Below are 16,697 nucleotides of genomic sequence, written 5' to 3' on the forward strand. Positions count from 1 at the left end.
AAATTTTTGAACAATCTAATGGTTCTGTTCAAATAAGTTTTTCACCTACTTTTTTACCTTCTTCTAGACTTTCTATTTTTGAAAATTCTAGACCTTCTACACACACAACGCGTTTTCCAAATTTAATTACAAATTTACAAGGAGTTGATTTTGAAAATAGGATCCCACAACCTTTTTACACTGAGTCTGTTAATATAGACCAAGATAAAAATTCTGATGAACCTGTTTTGTCACCTTCAAGATCAACTATGGAAAACTTTTCAACTTTAAATATGCTTTCTACCCCTTTTGAAATAGATAAACCTTTTTTATGAACCGACTATTATCATATACGTAATCGTGAAAAAGTTTTATGGTTTCAAAATCATTTTTCAACAGGGAGAGAGATATTATTCAAGAAAAATTTTATGAATATCTAAATTTTATATATTAAAAATAGTACAAATATTAAAATGTATCAAAATATAGTAACACACATTAAAAAAATTATATCTCAAAATTTGATATATATATATATATATATAAATAAAATTAAAAAATTAACATAATTAGTAATATATTCTTTTATTTTTAATTAGTTAAACTTTAAATAATTAAAAATCAATTTATTTCTGCAAATTATAATATATTTTATTTTATATTCTTATATATCAAAATCATTTCGACTCGGTTTAATCCTTAAATTAAAAGTTTCACTTATTCAAATAGATTGTCATAATATAATGTATTAGTAAATTTTAATTTTTAAAATATATTATATAATTCTATTTATTTGATCCAATTATTTTTGGTTTACCTACTAATTCAGTTTGATTCACTTTATTTTTATTTCAAATTTATTTATTTCAGTTTGGATAAAATTTGGTTAAATTCAGTCACATTCATAAAATATTTTTTTTAGCAAATAGAATATATCAAATACTCAAATCTAATTCAAAGCAATATTTTATAATAATTACATATATATATATATATATATATATATATATATATATATATATATATTTTAATAATCACAATTGAAAAGATGAAGAGGTGGATTTCGAATCCGGATAGAGATGACAATTTGTACCATATCTCTAAACCTTATCCGGTTAAACTAAATAATACCTGAAAAATTAAATTACATGGGTATGACTACAGTACAGATACTATACTACCCTCTTCATAGTTTATTCAAAATCCAAGTTAGAGCAAAATATTAGAAATTTATAACTAAATTTATTTATTTCAATTATTTAACATATGTTGTACTTAGAGATTTAGACAAATTATTCAATTATTAAATATTTTAGATATTTTAATTTTTTTTATTTTATATAGCTTTATGAATATACTATATACTATTTTAGCTAAATGAAGTTATAAGTTAAAAATTAAATAGTTAATATTTTAGTATATTCAACGGTTTATATATACATTAAAATTTTAATGAATAAATAATTAACAAATTAATAATTTTCATTAAGTAATAAGACTTTTTGATTCTGATTCGAAACCATGTATAAAATAAATAATATTACTTAAAATATAAGATAATAAAATATGTATATAACCTGCTAGTTGTTTTAGAAGGAGATGCCTTGGCTGTGATCAGAATTGGTAGAGGAAGTATCTCCCCTCCGTCTGAAACAGCAGCTGTTTTCGAAGATATTAGTATTCTTAACAATTCTTTTGAATTTGTTACCTTTGTTTTTATTCCCAGAGTCTTGAATTCTTGTGCTCACAAGGAGGCTCGGGGCTGATTAGTCAGAACGATTCTCTCTGATTTGGGTTGCTACTTCTTTTCTTTTTATAATCCTATCTTCTGGAAAAAAAAAAAACCATAACTTTTAAATTCTATATTATTCTGACTAATTTTTAATTATTATTTATAATTCATATATAAATTTTAATAAAAATAAAAATAAATAATTAATACATAAATTTTTTAAAATTAATAAATATTTATTTATTGACACATACTCGATCATTTAAACTAATAAATATATACCAGTTATCTATTAATTTGGTGTATATCAAATAGATAAAAAATATAAATAAAAAATAAATCTTATATTTATTATTCAGATACATATAAATAAAGTATAAATAAATATTATATATATATATATATATATAAAAATATAAATAAAATATATAATACTACCCTACTCATGTTTTACCCATTTCTACCCTGAAATCGGGGACACAGCGATTAATAAGAAACCATATCTGTTTTCTAAAGGAATATTATGTAATAATTGGAAATCCAAAATGTGCACGCAACAAGAGGACCCAATTATAAGCTATAACGGCCGAGGGTCAAGTAACGTGACTTAATTATTTATTATTCTTTTTGGTAAAGGTGACTTTTAACAATTTAGAAAGACCATAGTTGGAATCTTTGGTTCAAAACTTTTTCCACAGACCAATAGATGCATAAACCTTCAACGTAGATTATCATTAAGCACCCAGCTTTTCAGTTTCTCTCTGCAGATTCCATTCACAGGTACTGCTTTCGCTTACAGACTTTGTGTTAGCTATGTGTTTTCCTGATTATTTTGTTCATGTCAACTAAGTTGTTTTCTGGGCTTCTGTTTAAGTTTAAATGAGGAACAGCAAGCAATTTTTAGTTCATATTATCTTTCTGAAATCTCAGTTTTGTTGAATGTAAGTTATTTGTATCGACTGGGTTCATTCACTTATTTGTTTATCTATTTGGGTTTCTTGTGTCAAGAAAGAATGAGAAATGATTGTAGAGAAGTACGAGTCTTTTTTGGGTCTTTAGCTGCCCAATTTAGATTGCTTTTCAGATGCCAAGTGGCTAAAACCTGGGGTCCACTTCTATGGTAGAATTTAGCAGAATGGAAGTTCTTGTCTATGTCATGTTTAATTGAGGGCTTAGTTCTATCCGTCATATAATTGCCACCATATCTGGATAGCCTCTCTACTGTGCGGTTGCCATTGAATTGGCCTACAGGTGGGAACCTTGTACACATTCTTTTTTTATTAACTTCAGCACTGTATTGTAAAATGCTACAATTTTGAGGATCATTTCCAACCTCAACCTTTTTATGCAATGAGTAGTAATAATAGAACTTGAATAACTTCGTTTTTCTGAAGGAGTCGTCATTTTCTATCAGGATTTGATTTGTAATTCGGTTGCATTGCTTTTCTTGTTTGTTGGTACGTAAAATATTATTGAGTTGAATTACTGAAAGAATGTAGCTGAAATTTGTTGCTGATTGCAATTTAGTTAGTTTTTCTGGAGGTATTTATAGCAGTGCATCCACTTGATATTGACCTTTTTATGAAGTTTTTTCATTTTGATTTTGGTACAGAATTCTTTAAAACTATGGGGAATGGAGAATCCACTTTTGATTATCCTCATGATGATGTTTCGCAACAACATACTTCTTGTGCAGGAAGTTCAATGGATCATCAATTTCGTCACAGGCAGCAAACTGCATATATAGCTGACAATTTCAACTCTCTAGATCAGGTATTGATTGTGAATCATATTGTGAACTTAGAAAGAAATTATAAACTGGGAAATATTTTGAGAAAACTGAAAAATTACAGAGCTTGTAACTAGAAATACAAAAAGGAAAGCCCATTTCGGAGGTGTTCTAAGTGTTCTCTCTCTCTAACACTCTTACTGTGAGTGTCTACGCCATTTTCCTATGTCCCTTGATGTTCTCTCTCTCTCTCTAACACTCCAACTGTGAGTGTCCATGTCATTTTCCTGTTTTATTCTGACACTGACAATGAAATGTAAGTGGCTTTGCATTTGATTCTTTAACAACAATCTAAGAATAATCTTTTGTTTGTTATTTGTACTGGAGTTCTGTCCCAAATAGAACTTGAACATGTATCTCACTCGACATGTTCTTAGTTCTCTAGTCAGCATTGCAGCGTAGTGGCATATTTTTAGGTTCCTGGAAGCAAGAATCTAATGCAGCTGCCTTTAAGGTTACTTCTATACCACCAATAAGTGAGACCGTTTTGTGGCCTTGATGAGGTAGCTTAGTTGGTCCAATAAGTTGAAGTAGGATTGAGTTACTAAGGAAAGCGTTTGAAAATCTTCAACCAGAGAAAAGTTCAACAATATGTTTTACATTTTCAATATAGCAGTTTGTTCATTCTATGTTAAATTTTTGTTCAACAGAGGGACCATTGATTTTGAATGTGTTTTTTAGGGGATATTTTGCTTGAAAATAATTTGGCAAGATTCTAGAATAAGGTTCAAAGATTTAACCAAAGTATTTCCTTCCCTCTTAGATTCCCTTATACTGATCCATACAATGGAGAAATCAAATAAAAACTTTAGGCAAAACACTTGTCTCACCCTATACGAAGGTAGCCCTGCATTACCAGTTCTTTAACAAAATTCATGTGGGCCTTTTTAGCAAAATCCCTGGGGATGTTGCTAAGGCAGATAGCTTTTTGTGAAAAATTGTCACAGCCGTATAATTTGTTTCTTTAAGAAAATTCATGTGGGCTTTTTTAGCAAAATCCTTGGGGATGTTGCTGAGACAGATACAGGCATATAATTTGTTGTATTACTCCATGATGGGAGGTATTACAGATGATGATTCATTACTATTTATGTTGACGATTCTTAAAGAGATTTGCTGTTGATGAACTCCTAAAGCCAGCAATCATCATCTAACTGATGTGGCTTCTTTTCACGTAGCCCCAAACATAATGAGCATCTCTTCATGTGTGCTTTGATCCTTCATCTTATTGTTAATTCCATATCAGGCTTGATGTCTCAAATCTATGTTATTGGCTAGCCTATATTATGATATAATAGCTTATATATGTTTTGGACAACCATTCATGTTCAAAACAAATATACTATCATTGGCACCTCCTAACATTCTCATATTAGTGAATGTAAAATCATGCATATTGTTTGAGACAATTTAAATTTTTTTAAATAGTAGTGGAGGGTCTAATGGAAGAAGTTACTGCAAAATTTCAGCTAGGTCTCTTGGTGGAACTGATGGCAGTAGGATTCTATACATATTTAGTTTGCCTTTTTATTGTCTAACTTTAATCTATGGCCAGGTTATTTCTGCACTAAGAGATGCTGGTCTTGAATCATCAAATTTGATCCTAGGCATTGACTTCACAAAGAGTAATGAGTGGACAGGTGATTCCACTTTCTCTTCCAAAACTAATGTACTTTGTGCTTAAAAGATTTTGAATATTCTTTGTGATAAAAATGAATTGATAAGTTGAGGAAAATGCTTTATTCCATTGACTGTAGGCAGGCACTCATTTCACCGGAAAAGCCTTCATGCAATTGGCAACAATCTAAACCCATATGAACAAGCAATCTCTATCATTGGCCGTACTTTGTCTCCCTTTGATGAAGATAATTTGATACCTTGTTTTGGGTTTGGAGATGGTTAGTGAATGGTTTAGCTTCATTTTTATTTATAAATATGCAGTGAATTTTTCTGGATTTGTGTTCTGATTTTTCTTTTTCTCTATTTTGAAGCATCAACACATGATAGATATGTATTCAGTTTTTATCCTGATCAACGACCGTGCAATGGTTTTGAAGAAGCCCTTACCCGATATAGAGAGATTGTTCCATATCTAAAGCTGTCAGGTTTTTAACAATCTTCTCCTTCCTGTTGTTTCTTTCTAGCGTTTGCTGTGTGCACTTTTTTCCTCAAACTTCCTAGCTACAGAGATTATCATATCTTCCAAGAGTCCATAATTATACTTTTAGGCTGTTCAGATGTGATTGTCTTATGAACTTCTAGTTATTGATGAATTATTCCTTATATTATGGGATGTCCACATACAAAATGAGTCTGGGCATCCTGTTTGAATGAGATAATGAAGGTATCTGTGCATGGCAATGAATAAAAAGACTCATTTGTTATTCCATGGAATAATAGAATTCTTGCTAGATTGCGAACCATATGCGGTCCACAAGAAGCAATTGAGCTGGCTTTGGAGATAGGCATAGGGAAAGAAAAGATTCATTACAGTTACATTATGGGATGCCCAAATTTGCGATTTCTACTCCTTTTTCCATTTAGAATATTTTTATGATCTGGTAATTTTGAGTTCTTATTTATATAATTCTTTTATCTTTTGAATAATTGATTATGAGCATTACAACATAAATGTTGTCCATAAGTGTCTTCCGGATCTAGTAATTTTAATGATTTTTAGTCTGATCCTTATATTCAAGTGTAGGTACTGTTTTGTTGAGATGATTTATCAAAGCTAATCCTTTTATGGTTATAAAAAAAGCACCTGTTAGTTATACTTTACATGATCCATGGATCGAGCTTCAATGAATGACCTGAATTGTCTCAGAGCTCAGAGAACTGACAATAGTTATTTTCACACTCATATCTGTAGGGCCAACTTCATTTGCTCCCATCATCGATGCAGCGATTGAAATTGTGGAGAATAGTAATGGACAATATCATGTTCTTGTTATCATTGCAGATGGGCAGGTTTTTAATGCTTTGAATCATATTTATCAGTTTCCTTCTCTTCTTTATGGCTGCTGAAAGCTTTTCAATGTTTACATAGGTTACGAGGAGTCCTGATATTCCACCTGGGAGTTACAGTCCACAAGAGCAAGCAACTGTTAACTCCATTGTTGCTGCTAGGTAAAAGCAATGCTTTCTATAATTCTCAAATAGTTATAGTTGTTCTTTTCTCCTTGATTCTTGGTTAATGAACAGCCAATACCCTCTATCAATAATTTTGGTTGGAGTTGGAGATGGACCATGGGATGCTATGAAACAATTTGATGATAATATTCCCCAGCGTGCATTTGATAATTTCCAGGTATATTAAACAAGCCTATATTTTGCAGATTACTGGATGAAAGTATCAAAATTATAGCATGTTAAATTGATAAGACTTTAATTCCAAGTACATTGCATCTTGTGCACTATATACAAATGATACCTTTTGTCTTATTGTACATCATAAGTATACAGCAGCATGTGTATGTTGATGAAGGAAATAAAACTGGGGGAAAATTCCCATGAATGATTCTGATAGGAACTTAGGAAGGTTCTCACTTGGAATCTACCGGATAGAAAGTGTCTTGCGATGAAAAATTCTGCAAGCATGGCTTATATCTGACTTGTCTGCAAGCATTCTCCAATTCAAAAACTTGAAAATTGATTGTATCATATTATTAACTAAAATTGGCTGCATTAAAGTCTTATGGCTTCTTTTCTTTCTTGTGCAGTTTGTCAACTTTACTAAAATCATGTCAGAGAATACAGATACATCAAAGAAAGAAACAGCCTTTGCACTTGCTGCCCTAATGGAAATTCCTTTCCAGTACAGAGCCACTCAAAGGCTTCATCATGTCATGTAAGGCAGTTGCTCCATTGTCTAGATAACGTCTGATTTTTATATGTTCAGGTAGTTTGAACATTAAACCACTTGACTTGTGCTGTAGAGAATCAGGAGGTGGTCCACATATAAGACCCCACCCTCGTACAAGGCCACTTCCACCTCCACGTGAAGTGATTGATCATGATAATGCAGTTAAATCGATCCCAATCATGAAGAATTTTGGAGCAGTTGAATCGACTACTCCAGTGGAACCAGTAATTTCTTTTCCTGCAAATTTTCTCCTAATGCAGTTTCATATTAAAATCATCAGTGGCTTAAGATAAGTTCTATTATTGAAGGTGTGTCCCATTTGCTTGACAAATCCAAAAGACATGGCCTTTGGATGCGGTCACATGGTAAGACCACTTTAATCGATATTCTTTTTTTTTTTTTTGTATGAAATGTCCTAATGTCTGGAGCAAATCTAAAGATGAAATTCATATCAAACTTGAATATACAGCCTTATTTCCACTGTTCAACTATATATGTATGAAGCAGCACTTAGGACTTGAACCCACTTATATGCATATGGCAGCCTGAAACTGTTACCATCATGAACTCATGAAAAGGACTAGTGATAGAAGAAGGTAGAGAAAGAAGAATATCTAACATGATTGGTGGAATTATAAGGAAATAGTCTTATTTAACCCCAACTCCAAAAATTGAAAGTACCAAGCTTTTCTTCCCCGTGACTACTCAACTTGTGAAACACTCACACTTAGGGGTGAGCAAAGAGTCAGTACAGTTGGGAAAAGAATTTAAACTACTCATACTAACCTTATTTCATTTTTGGCGTAATAGTAAAAAATATAAACCTATATGAATTTTTACAATTTTGGCAAATTATTTTGATTTTAGCAAAAAAATGGCTCGAATTGTAAAATCATTGGCAATTTTAGCCAGAATTATAAATCATTGGCACTTTTACTCAATCCTCAATTTAGGTCAAATTGTGTAAGGTGGCATGATATAAATATGCCATGTCACCATTGAACTTCCCTAATTTTGACCAGAGTTGGAAATTGGCCAATTGCAAATGATTTATCATTTGCAATTCAGGTTTTTTTTCCAACAGTAAAAGAATTTGATTAAAATTGCAAAAAGTTACATAGGTTTGAATTTATTTTTTTGTTTATCATTAAGCCTTCATTTTTCCAAAGCATAAGAAATAAGCAAATACCAACTAGTTACTACCTTTTGGCTTTTATAGGACCATTCTTTTTCTTTTGATTGGTATAGTATAAAGATAAAATAAAAGTGTTTTGTAGAACTATTATGCCATGCATCATTTTTTTGAATAATCTATTTAATACATATAAACTTCTCTTTGCCGTTAGCTATGAGTTAACCTATCTAAACTTTCCAATTTAAATTATGCATTTATGAATGCTATGTACTTTTATTTCAAATTTTCTAAAACTTTGCTATATTATTATTAATATGAATAGCACACCGACAATGGCACTCTTTATTTTAAAGAGCACTATTTGCACAACAGAGAATATCTTAAGGAATATTTAAATATGACGAGTAAAACATTTTATTTAAGTCCAATAGACTTTTTATATTTTACTCTTTATTTTATCTCTATTTCCATAAGCACTAATGGTTTTAATTTATTTTCATTTTCTTTTTATGTTTTGGCAATAGAAAAAATAGATAAAAATACTAATTAAAAAGTGCATAGAAACTTGTAGTGCATTTACCAAATCAAAATAAAATGAAATTTAAAGAGCCAAATTGACTCTTTATTTTATATTTATATAATAAAGAGGCGATTGGAGTTCTATATTATGAGATGACTCTTTGAAATAAAAAACTTCATTTATATAAAGAGTGTATTGGAGAAGCTTTTATAAAGTAAACTATGGCAACTTAATAAACAAAAGGTGATAAAAAAAAAAACAAGAATTATACATTTACTTGCAACTTTTAATGGGTCTCTAGCTATCTTCTCTTCTTCTCTCTCCTTTTTCTCTGCACCAAAAAATAAGAGCTGCTCTTATATAAAGTACCAACATGGATATGTACATGGGTACAAGTACAAATATGGGTACGAAAAAGTCTTTATAGAAAATGAGATATAATATGGTGAGGACAAGGCTGAATTTATGTGCTAGAAAAAGAAAATGGTCTTCTGAATAGAAGAAGAAAACAGTCCCGAGGTTGTGGAGAGATTACTTTGCAGAGGAAGAAAATGGTTCGAATCTTGAATTGCGGGAGGGGAAGCCTTGCATGTTGTTATTCCTTTATCACGTGAAAATAGACATATGGTGGCCCCTAATTGGATTATTGCTCGACTTCAGTTTTCTCTGGCGTGGAACAACAAATTTTGAGATTAGCATATAATTTCCTTGTTCATCTTTTGCCATAGGCCTATTGGAATTTTGATTATAATTTTTGCTATAGCGAATGCAAAATGACACTATGCGAAGAATTTATACTGTACCCAATTTCAGGTAATATTAATAGTACAACAACTAAGCAACTGAAATTATTTCTGAAATCTTCAATTACTGAAGTTATGTTTTAATCTTCTTATTGTTATAGGATACTTTGACTAACAGTAGTAAAACCTTAGCATCAGGAACATGGCAGTACTCTTGCATGCTAAAAACTCCCATTATTGGAGTTCTATGAATAATAGTGATTTTAAACTGCAGAAAATCGAAGTATGAAGTTATCTCTGTATTAGTATTTCAAAATCTGGATTATATATTGCAAATTGATCCTTCTTTTCTCCCTTTTAGGATTCTGAAAAGGCCTTGCAACCAATGTTTTGAAAGTTGTTTCTCTGCAGACGAGGCATAAAATGCCATGCAAAAAAATTATCTGATGATTTATTTGCTCTGTGTGCCTCTATGAAGACGATTATGACAAACTGATGCATGCCTATTAGCCTTTTTTTTTTGTGGTACTTTCTGTGTTTACCCTTTTTGGTTTTTCTCATTATTTTTATTGTTGATTGTTATGAATGATGAAGACTTGCAAGGATTGTGGTGCAACCATTTCCACTTGCCCTTTGTGCCGAGAGCCTATAACGACACGCCTGAGACTATTTACTTGATGTGAAGGTTGCTTCCAGGATGTTGTTAATGGAGTAATAAAGTCAAGCAGTGATCTCATGGCAATATGGCATTAGTTCATAAATCCCTGCCAGGTTACAAGCTTTAATTCATGTGAAGTATAAAGTTTTTATTTGTGAAATGGTTTCAGAACATAAATGTACAGAAGTTGTATGCTAGTGATGAATTTTGTTTAATAACATTTCCCAATAAATTCATTTTGGTGTATATCTTCAGGGTCATAGTTTATGTTGCAGTGTTTGTTGGTTTAGAAAATAGTTTGTTTATATTTCTTAATCTGAAACTCAGAGTGTTTAATTTAGAGATTTAATATTGCTGATAGTTGTTTTTATAGTAATAAAGACTCATAAATTACCGGCTAATTGAATCAAATTCTATTTTAGAGCTTTTATCATATCAGCTAATAGTTGATTTATTTTTTATTTATTTATTTAGACAATATTATTCTTATTAAATCTTATTAATAATAATTATTTGAAATTGATTTTATATAGTTACTTTTTTATATTTTATAATAATAAAATTATTTTAATTTAATATTATATTTAATAGTTAAATAATTATAATATTTATAATTATAGTATTTGAAATTAAAAATTTTTACTAGTAAAATTTATTTATGTTTTGATTTTTAAAATAATTTTTATAAATATTTTTAATAATAAATACAATTGAGTTTAACAAAATTAACTATAATATTTTTAGTATTATATTATTTTTATTAATTTATATTATTGAAAATAGTATAATAAAGTAAAATACATCTAAATATAAATTATACTTTTAATAATCATTTAATATATTAACAACATTCATTAGTAAAATTTTACCAAACAATTTAATTTATCAGTCATTAGTTATCAATCATCAACCTCTTAATATCTTTCAGATTATGTAATTATTAGTTACGAAAAGAATTAGAGACTTAGAACACTGAAACAAACATATAAAAATTAGAGAAATTATAAATTTTGTGGAGAATCAACCGATGGATTATTGATTTAAGGGATGATAACACAACCATTTTAGAGTGTAATTATCATGGCCGTTAATCATAGAGAATAATACTCCAGAGCATTTTGAAGAAAAAAATTAAGTACTAAAAAATAATATGCAAAGGTGAATCCAGCATTTGAATTAAGTGGGAGTCTTCTTCTCTATTTTGTATGTGAAAAATTATAACTCGACATCAAAGAATGTTAACTATTTAATAAGAAAATTTTACAAAAATATCTAAAAAATAGAGCTTTCCAACTTTTATACCACCAAATTTAAAATCTTAAAAAACTACATTCATAACCAAAAGAATTTACTTTTGTACAATTCATAAAAAAAAAAAAAAAGCATGCTCAAAGCTCAAAAACAATGGATCTAAAACACTAAAAAACCGCAGCAAGTCAATCCAACAAAATTACAATATCAAATCTCAAGAAATCAACGAGAAATCTTAACAACAATATGTAATACACAACAAAAACAAGAGAATATAAAGCTTCTTCAAGATACATTTGATGTACGTAAAATATACACATTTAAATAGGATTTTTAAGGCTGATTTTATATACATTTGGATGTGAATTGGTCCCAACACTCACCCTATGAATCTGTTTGTGTGCATTAGGTCCAAAAGAAGTTAAACAATGATAAAGGAAAGAATTGGAGCAGAATTGGATGTCAAAGTTGCCGAAACAAGTCAAGTTTGCGCATGAGGAAGCTGAACACGGCCGTGTTCCCAACACAGGCACTAAACAGGCCGTGTTGGGTGCATTTGACAACAGAAAAAAAAGAAGCGTTAAGGAGCACGACCACAGAGAGTAACACGGCCATCAGCACGGGGCCATGTTCCCAACACGCCCACCAATACCAGGCCGTGTTCCCAACACGGGCATCACCACGGCCATGTTCACGGCAACTGAACGAATTAATTAAAAGAAAGGAAAGAGGGAAACGCGATCCAAGTAGGGTTAAGACGTCCTAAACTCATTTCTTTCTCTCTCTAAGGGTTTTTTGAGCTGGAACTAAGGAAAAAGGAGACTTGGACCAATGTTTCAATTAGATTCTCTTTGAAAATTGAAGATTGGTGAGGTTCATTGATTGGTTTCAATTCGAGCAAGAGGAACAAGAATTGATTCAAGATTTCTCTACCTTTACTCATTTTTGTAATTGAATTCTTGTGGGTTTTGATAATGAACATGATTAGCTAAACTTATTAATCCATTGGGGGTTCTTTATCTAGAAATTTTTGTACTTAACTTTTGAATTGAATGTTTTGATTTTCAATATTGATTTGCAATAAAAGTGCTTATTGATTTGTTCTTCATATCTTGTTGAATGATTATTGGAATTTGAATGTTCTTAAGAAAGACGTTTAGGTTTGGATTGTCCTTTGCAACCTAGAATTGAATTCGCCTAGAGATAGGGTGTTCGTTCTACCGGATTGAGAATTAACAACTCTCAATAGTGTTAAATGAAACATAATACTAATTTGGATAATTAGAGTTAGGAAGAGATTTCAACCTAATTAATCTAAGTTAAAATGTTAGTGTCCTTGAGAAAGGCGTTAATTGCGTAGAGATTTTCCCACGGAAATTGAATTCAATCAATCAATTCCATCTTTAGTTTCCATTCCCCAGCGACAAGAATTTCCAAGGGGTTATTCCTTAACTTGAATTAATCCTTCCCTAGCAGCCGTAGTTAGATAATAATTAGAGTAGCTTTAGTTCATTTCGTATTTAGCATTCAATGCCATTTTTAAGATTAGATAACAGAGAAGATTGAGTAGGTTTAGGTTCATACGTTCTTTGGGGAATACGACACTTGGTACTCGCTGTTAGCTATACTCCACCGATAGGTACACTGCCTTAGGTCGTAGTCTTGCTTTAGGATTTGCCGCTATCAAGTACATATCATTTTTTTAAGTACTTAAATGTAGAATAAGATGATTAAAGAATTTAAATTCTTAAATAAGTAAGTAATCAAAACTATTTTGTAGAAAAATTCAGAAAATTATATATAATGAATATACAGAGGTATACTACAAGTACATCTTTTAAAATTTTACAAAAATAGATTTAAACTCATGTGTTATTAATATATATCCTATAAAGTATTTGTATATTGATTATTATGTTGATATAAATAATAAAAATAAAGACTAAATCAATAATAAATTAGAAAAAGAAGTTTAAAACAAAATATAAAATAAGTTTTAAAAGTTGAAGTAAAGAGTATATAATGAGTATATAATAAGTATATATTAGGAAAAAACAGTATATAGTAAAAAGTAAACCATTAGTATATAGAGGCACATAATAAGTATCTATTATGAAATTATAGAAAATTAATATTTCAATCATGTCTGATTTATATATAAGTTGTACAAAATTTGTATATTGAGAATTAATGAGTATATGCAGTCATATAATATGTATATATTTACAATAAGTATATAAAACAGATTTAAAAGTAAACAATAAAAGGTATATAATGAGTATATAACTAGTTTTCAAGTATAATATACTGCGACTGTTACTGATTTTAAAATAATCTTTAATATCTTTTCATGTATAGACATAGCAACAATACCTATTTTTTCTTCACCACAACTGACAATGGAAAGAAAATATTAGATACAATAGCAATAATGAAGGAAATGAACTAAAATTCTTATAATTATTGTTTAGATTACCACATAAAAGAAATAATGCTCGCTACATATGAGTCAATAGTATACCCCGTTGAAAATGAAAATACATGAAATATATCAGATGATAAAATAAAAGTGCTTGCACCATAATGCAAAGTCGAATCAGAAAGACAAAAAAAAAAAGAAAGAGCAAAGTTAGTATGGAAAAATAAAAATCAAATCAAATGCCGGAGATGCGGATAAGTGAGGCACTAGAAAGACATACATAAATCAACAATGTATAGAAATTATAAAATAGAAGAATATTTTTAGAAATTGTTAAAAAAACTTCTTTAAATATAGTACTAAACATTATTTTAAAAATATTAGATTTCTTGATAATAAATAGTATATTCTGAGTATATAAATAGTATATCAAGTGTATCAATTACTATATATGCATCAAATAAATGAAAATATTTTCTAAATCAATATATATTAAAGTAATAACTATTTATATTTTATGATTAAATATGATTAATAAGTAAAAAATAATTAGTATAAAAATATAACTATATGCATAAAAATTATAGAGTAAATGTGTAAAGAGAATATAACAGTAAAATGTACACTGAATATATTATGAGTATATAATGAGTATATACTATTTTTTTTTATTTTTTGAATAATTACTTACTATTAATGCTGGAGATGCGGATAAGTGGGTCATAATAGAAATACATATAGAAATTAACCATGTATAAAAATTATAAAATAGTAATAAAGACCATTTTAAATAAATAGTGCATATATATATCAAAGAAATAAAAGATTATTTTAAAAATCTAAATGGAAAAAAAAAATGAGAAGCATAATATCATATACCTGAAATAAATTCGTTATATACTTAGTATATACCTTTCACTGTATACTTAAAAAATTATTTTACATTTTTTAGAAAAATAATTTTTTCTATATAATGTACAATTGATTTATTCCTTTTATATATCTATATCATATAATAGTCAATGTACAAAAAAAATTATAAGTCATATATCAAGTATATGTAATACAAACATAAATTTACTAAATTTCAAAATATATATTTATGATATACCTATACATATACTCGATATATACTATTTTCTTGGTTTTCTGTAAAATAGATCTAAATACTTAGTTTTCTAGAGATCTGAAATCTGAAATTTAATATTCATCTTCTATAACTTTAAAATATTTAATAAATCACATAATGTAATAGTTTTTGAAAAATTTTAATATAATAAAATTTAAACTGGCACAAATTAACTAAATACATGTTTAAAATTACACTTAACTCTTATAAAATTAAAAATTGATGAATTTATATCTTCAAGAAGTTTATGATCTTTAGTTTTTATATTTGATGTTGTGTATTTGTGAATTACTTATGAGACTGTTGTTAAATTTGTTGTAATTTTTTAGAGTTCGAATAAGCATCTGTTTTGGAAAGAAATATATGAGTTTTTTTATTGTTATTAGATGCCTCTACCATATAAGGAAAATAATCAACCAGAAAAAAAGATCATATTGCATGAACAACAAACCATCAATTTTAAGAAATAGTGGAAAGTTTTAGAAAAAATGAAAGATAAAATCAAAGAAAAATAAGAAAAGATAAAGCCCGAGAAGAAAAATCAAATTAGAGAGAATAAAGAAAGAAAATTGTAATCAAATAGAAGATTTAGTGCAAAAAATCGTTATAAGACAAAAATAAAAATAAAACAAACTAAATAACATTAAAAATAAAGAAACAAAAAACATAAAATTAAAAATAGAAAATGAGACGTATAAAAGTAAGAGGGAACAAAATAGCATAGAGTGTGTAATTTCCTCTTTAATTAAGTAACTAAGCAATATTTAAGCTAATTGAAACAAGGAAACTTATAATGGTAACGTCAGGGTAAAAGTGGATTTTTTTACCAGTAAATGAGGGATAAATTGTATTTAACTCAATTTTTAACAGTTATTTAACGGAAATTCTAATAAAAAGAATTTGTATGTACAAAATTATAAAATTAAAATATGAAATAATATGATTTTTAAATGTTGAATGCGAGTAGTATAATTTAAAAAGTACAAGAGGTATGTCATTTATTAGAATCTACATTCAGATGGTATTTGGTAAAATTAAAAATTAAGCATTGAAAAATTAAATACTGAATTTTAAGCATTGATCTAATTAATATGTTTGATAACTATCATTACTGAAAATTGTTAAAAAATCTTAATTAGACATATTTAATTTTATGCACTTGATTTTTATGTTTTAATTATTAAATATAGTTTTTGAATAAAAAAGAATAAAAACCATAGATAATAATATTTAGAAAAATAATCATAATATGAAAAGAATATTTCTAATAAATGTTTGAAAAGCATATTATTAAAATTTTAAATGATAACTACAAAAACTAATAAAATAAACTTTTGTTTATATAATAGAATTGAATTGAAGACCTTAATTTTAGGTTATGTGATTTGTCACGATGCAATTTAAGAGTTTAGGTTTTCTAACTTGTCATTATGAAATTTAAGAATAAATTAAGATTACAAAAGTCATTTTAATAAAA

General features: G+C 28.5%; 1 protein-coding gene across 1 annotated transcript; it reads left to right on the forward strand.

The window, feature by feature from the left end:
- Positions 1–2,235: 2,235 nt before the first annotated feature.
- LOC8281218 (E3 ubiquitin-protein ligase RGLG3) lies at positions 2,236–10,667 on the forward strand. Its single transcript, XM_015717513.3, has 12 exons — positions 2,236–2,491; positions 3,324–3,484; positions 5,056–5,140; positions 5,258–5,398; positions 5,492–5,605; positions 6,373–6,470; positions 6,550–6,629; positions 6,705–6,810; positions 7,223–7,350; positions 7,439–7,589; positions 7,674–7,730; positions 10,358–10,667. The coding sequence occupies exons 2-12, from the start codon at positions 3,338–3,340 to the stop codon at positions 10,439–10,441; spliced, it is 1,191 nt and encodes a 396-aa protein (XP_015572999.1). The 5' UTR covers positions 2,236–2,491; positions 3,324–3,337; the 3' UTR covers positions 10,442–10,667.
- Positions 10,668–16,697: the final 6,030 nt, after the last annotated feature.

The sequence above is a fragment of the Ricinus communis genome, chromosome 7 (genome assembly GCF_019578655.1).
Source record: "Ricinus communis isolate WT05 ecotype wild-type chromosome 7, ASM1957865v1, whole genome shotgun sequence".
NCBI lineage: Eukaryota > Viridiplantae > Streptophyta > Magnoliopsida > Malpighiales > Euphorbiaceae > Ricinus > Ricinus communis.

Coding starts and splice junctions, on each gene's coding strand:
- LOC8281218 (XM_015717513.3), top strand. CDS start 3,338: ATGGGGAATGGAGAATCCACTTTTGATTATCCTCATGATGATGTTTCG. Junction 5,399..5,491: donor TTGTTTTGGGTTTGGAGATG/GTTAGTGAATGG, acceptor TCTATTTTGAAG/CATCAACACATGATAGATAT. Junction 6,630..6,704: donor AACTCCATTGTTGCTGCTAG/GTAAAAGCAATG, acceptor GTTAATGAACAG/CCAATACCCTCTATCAATAA.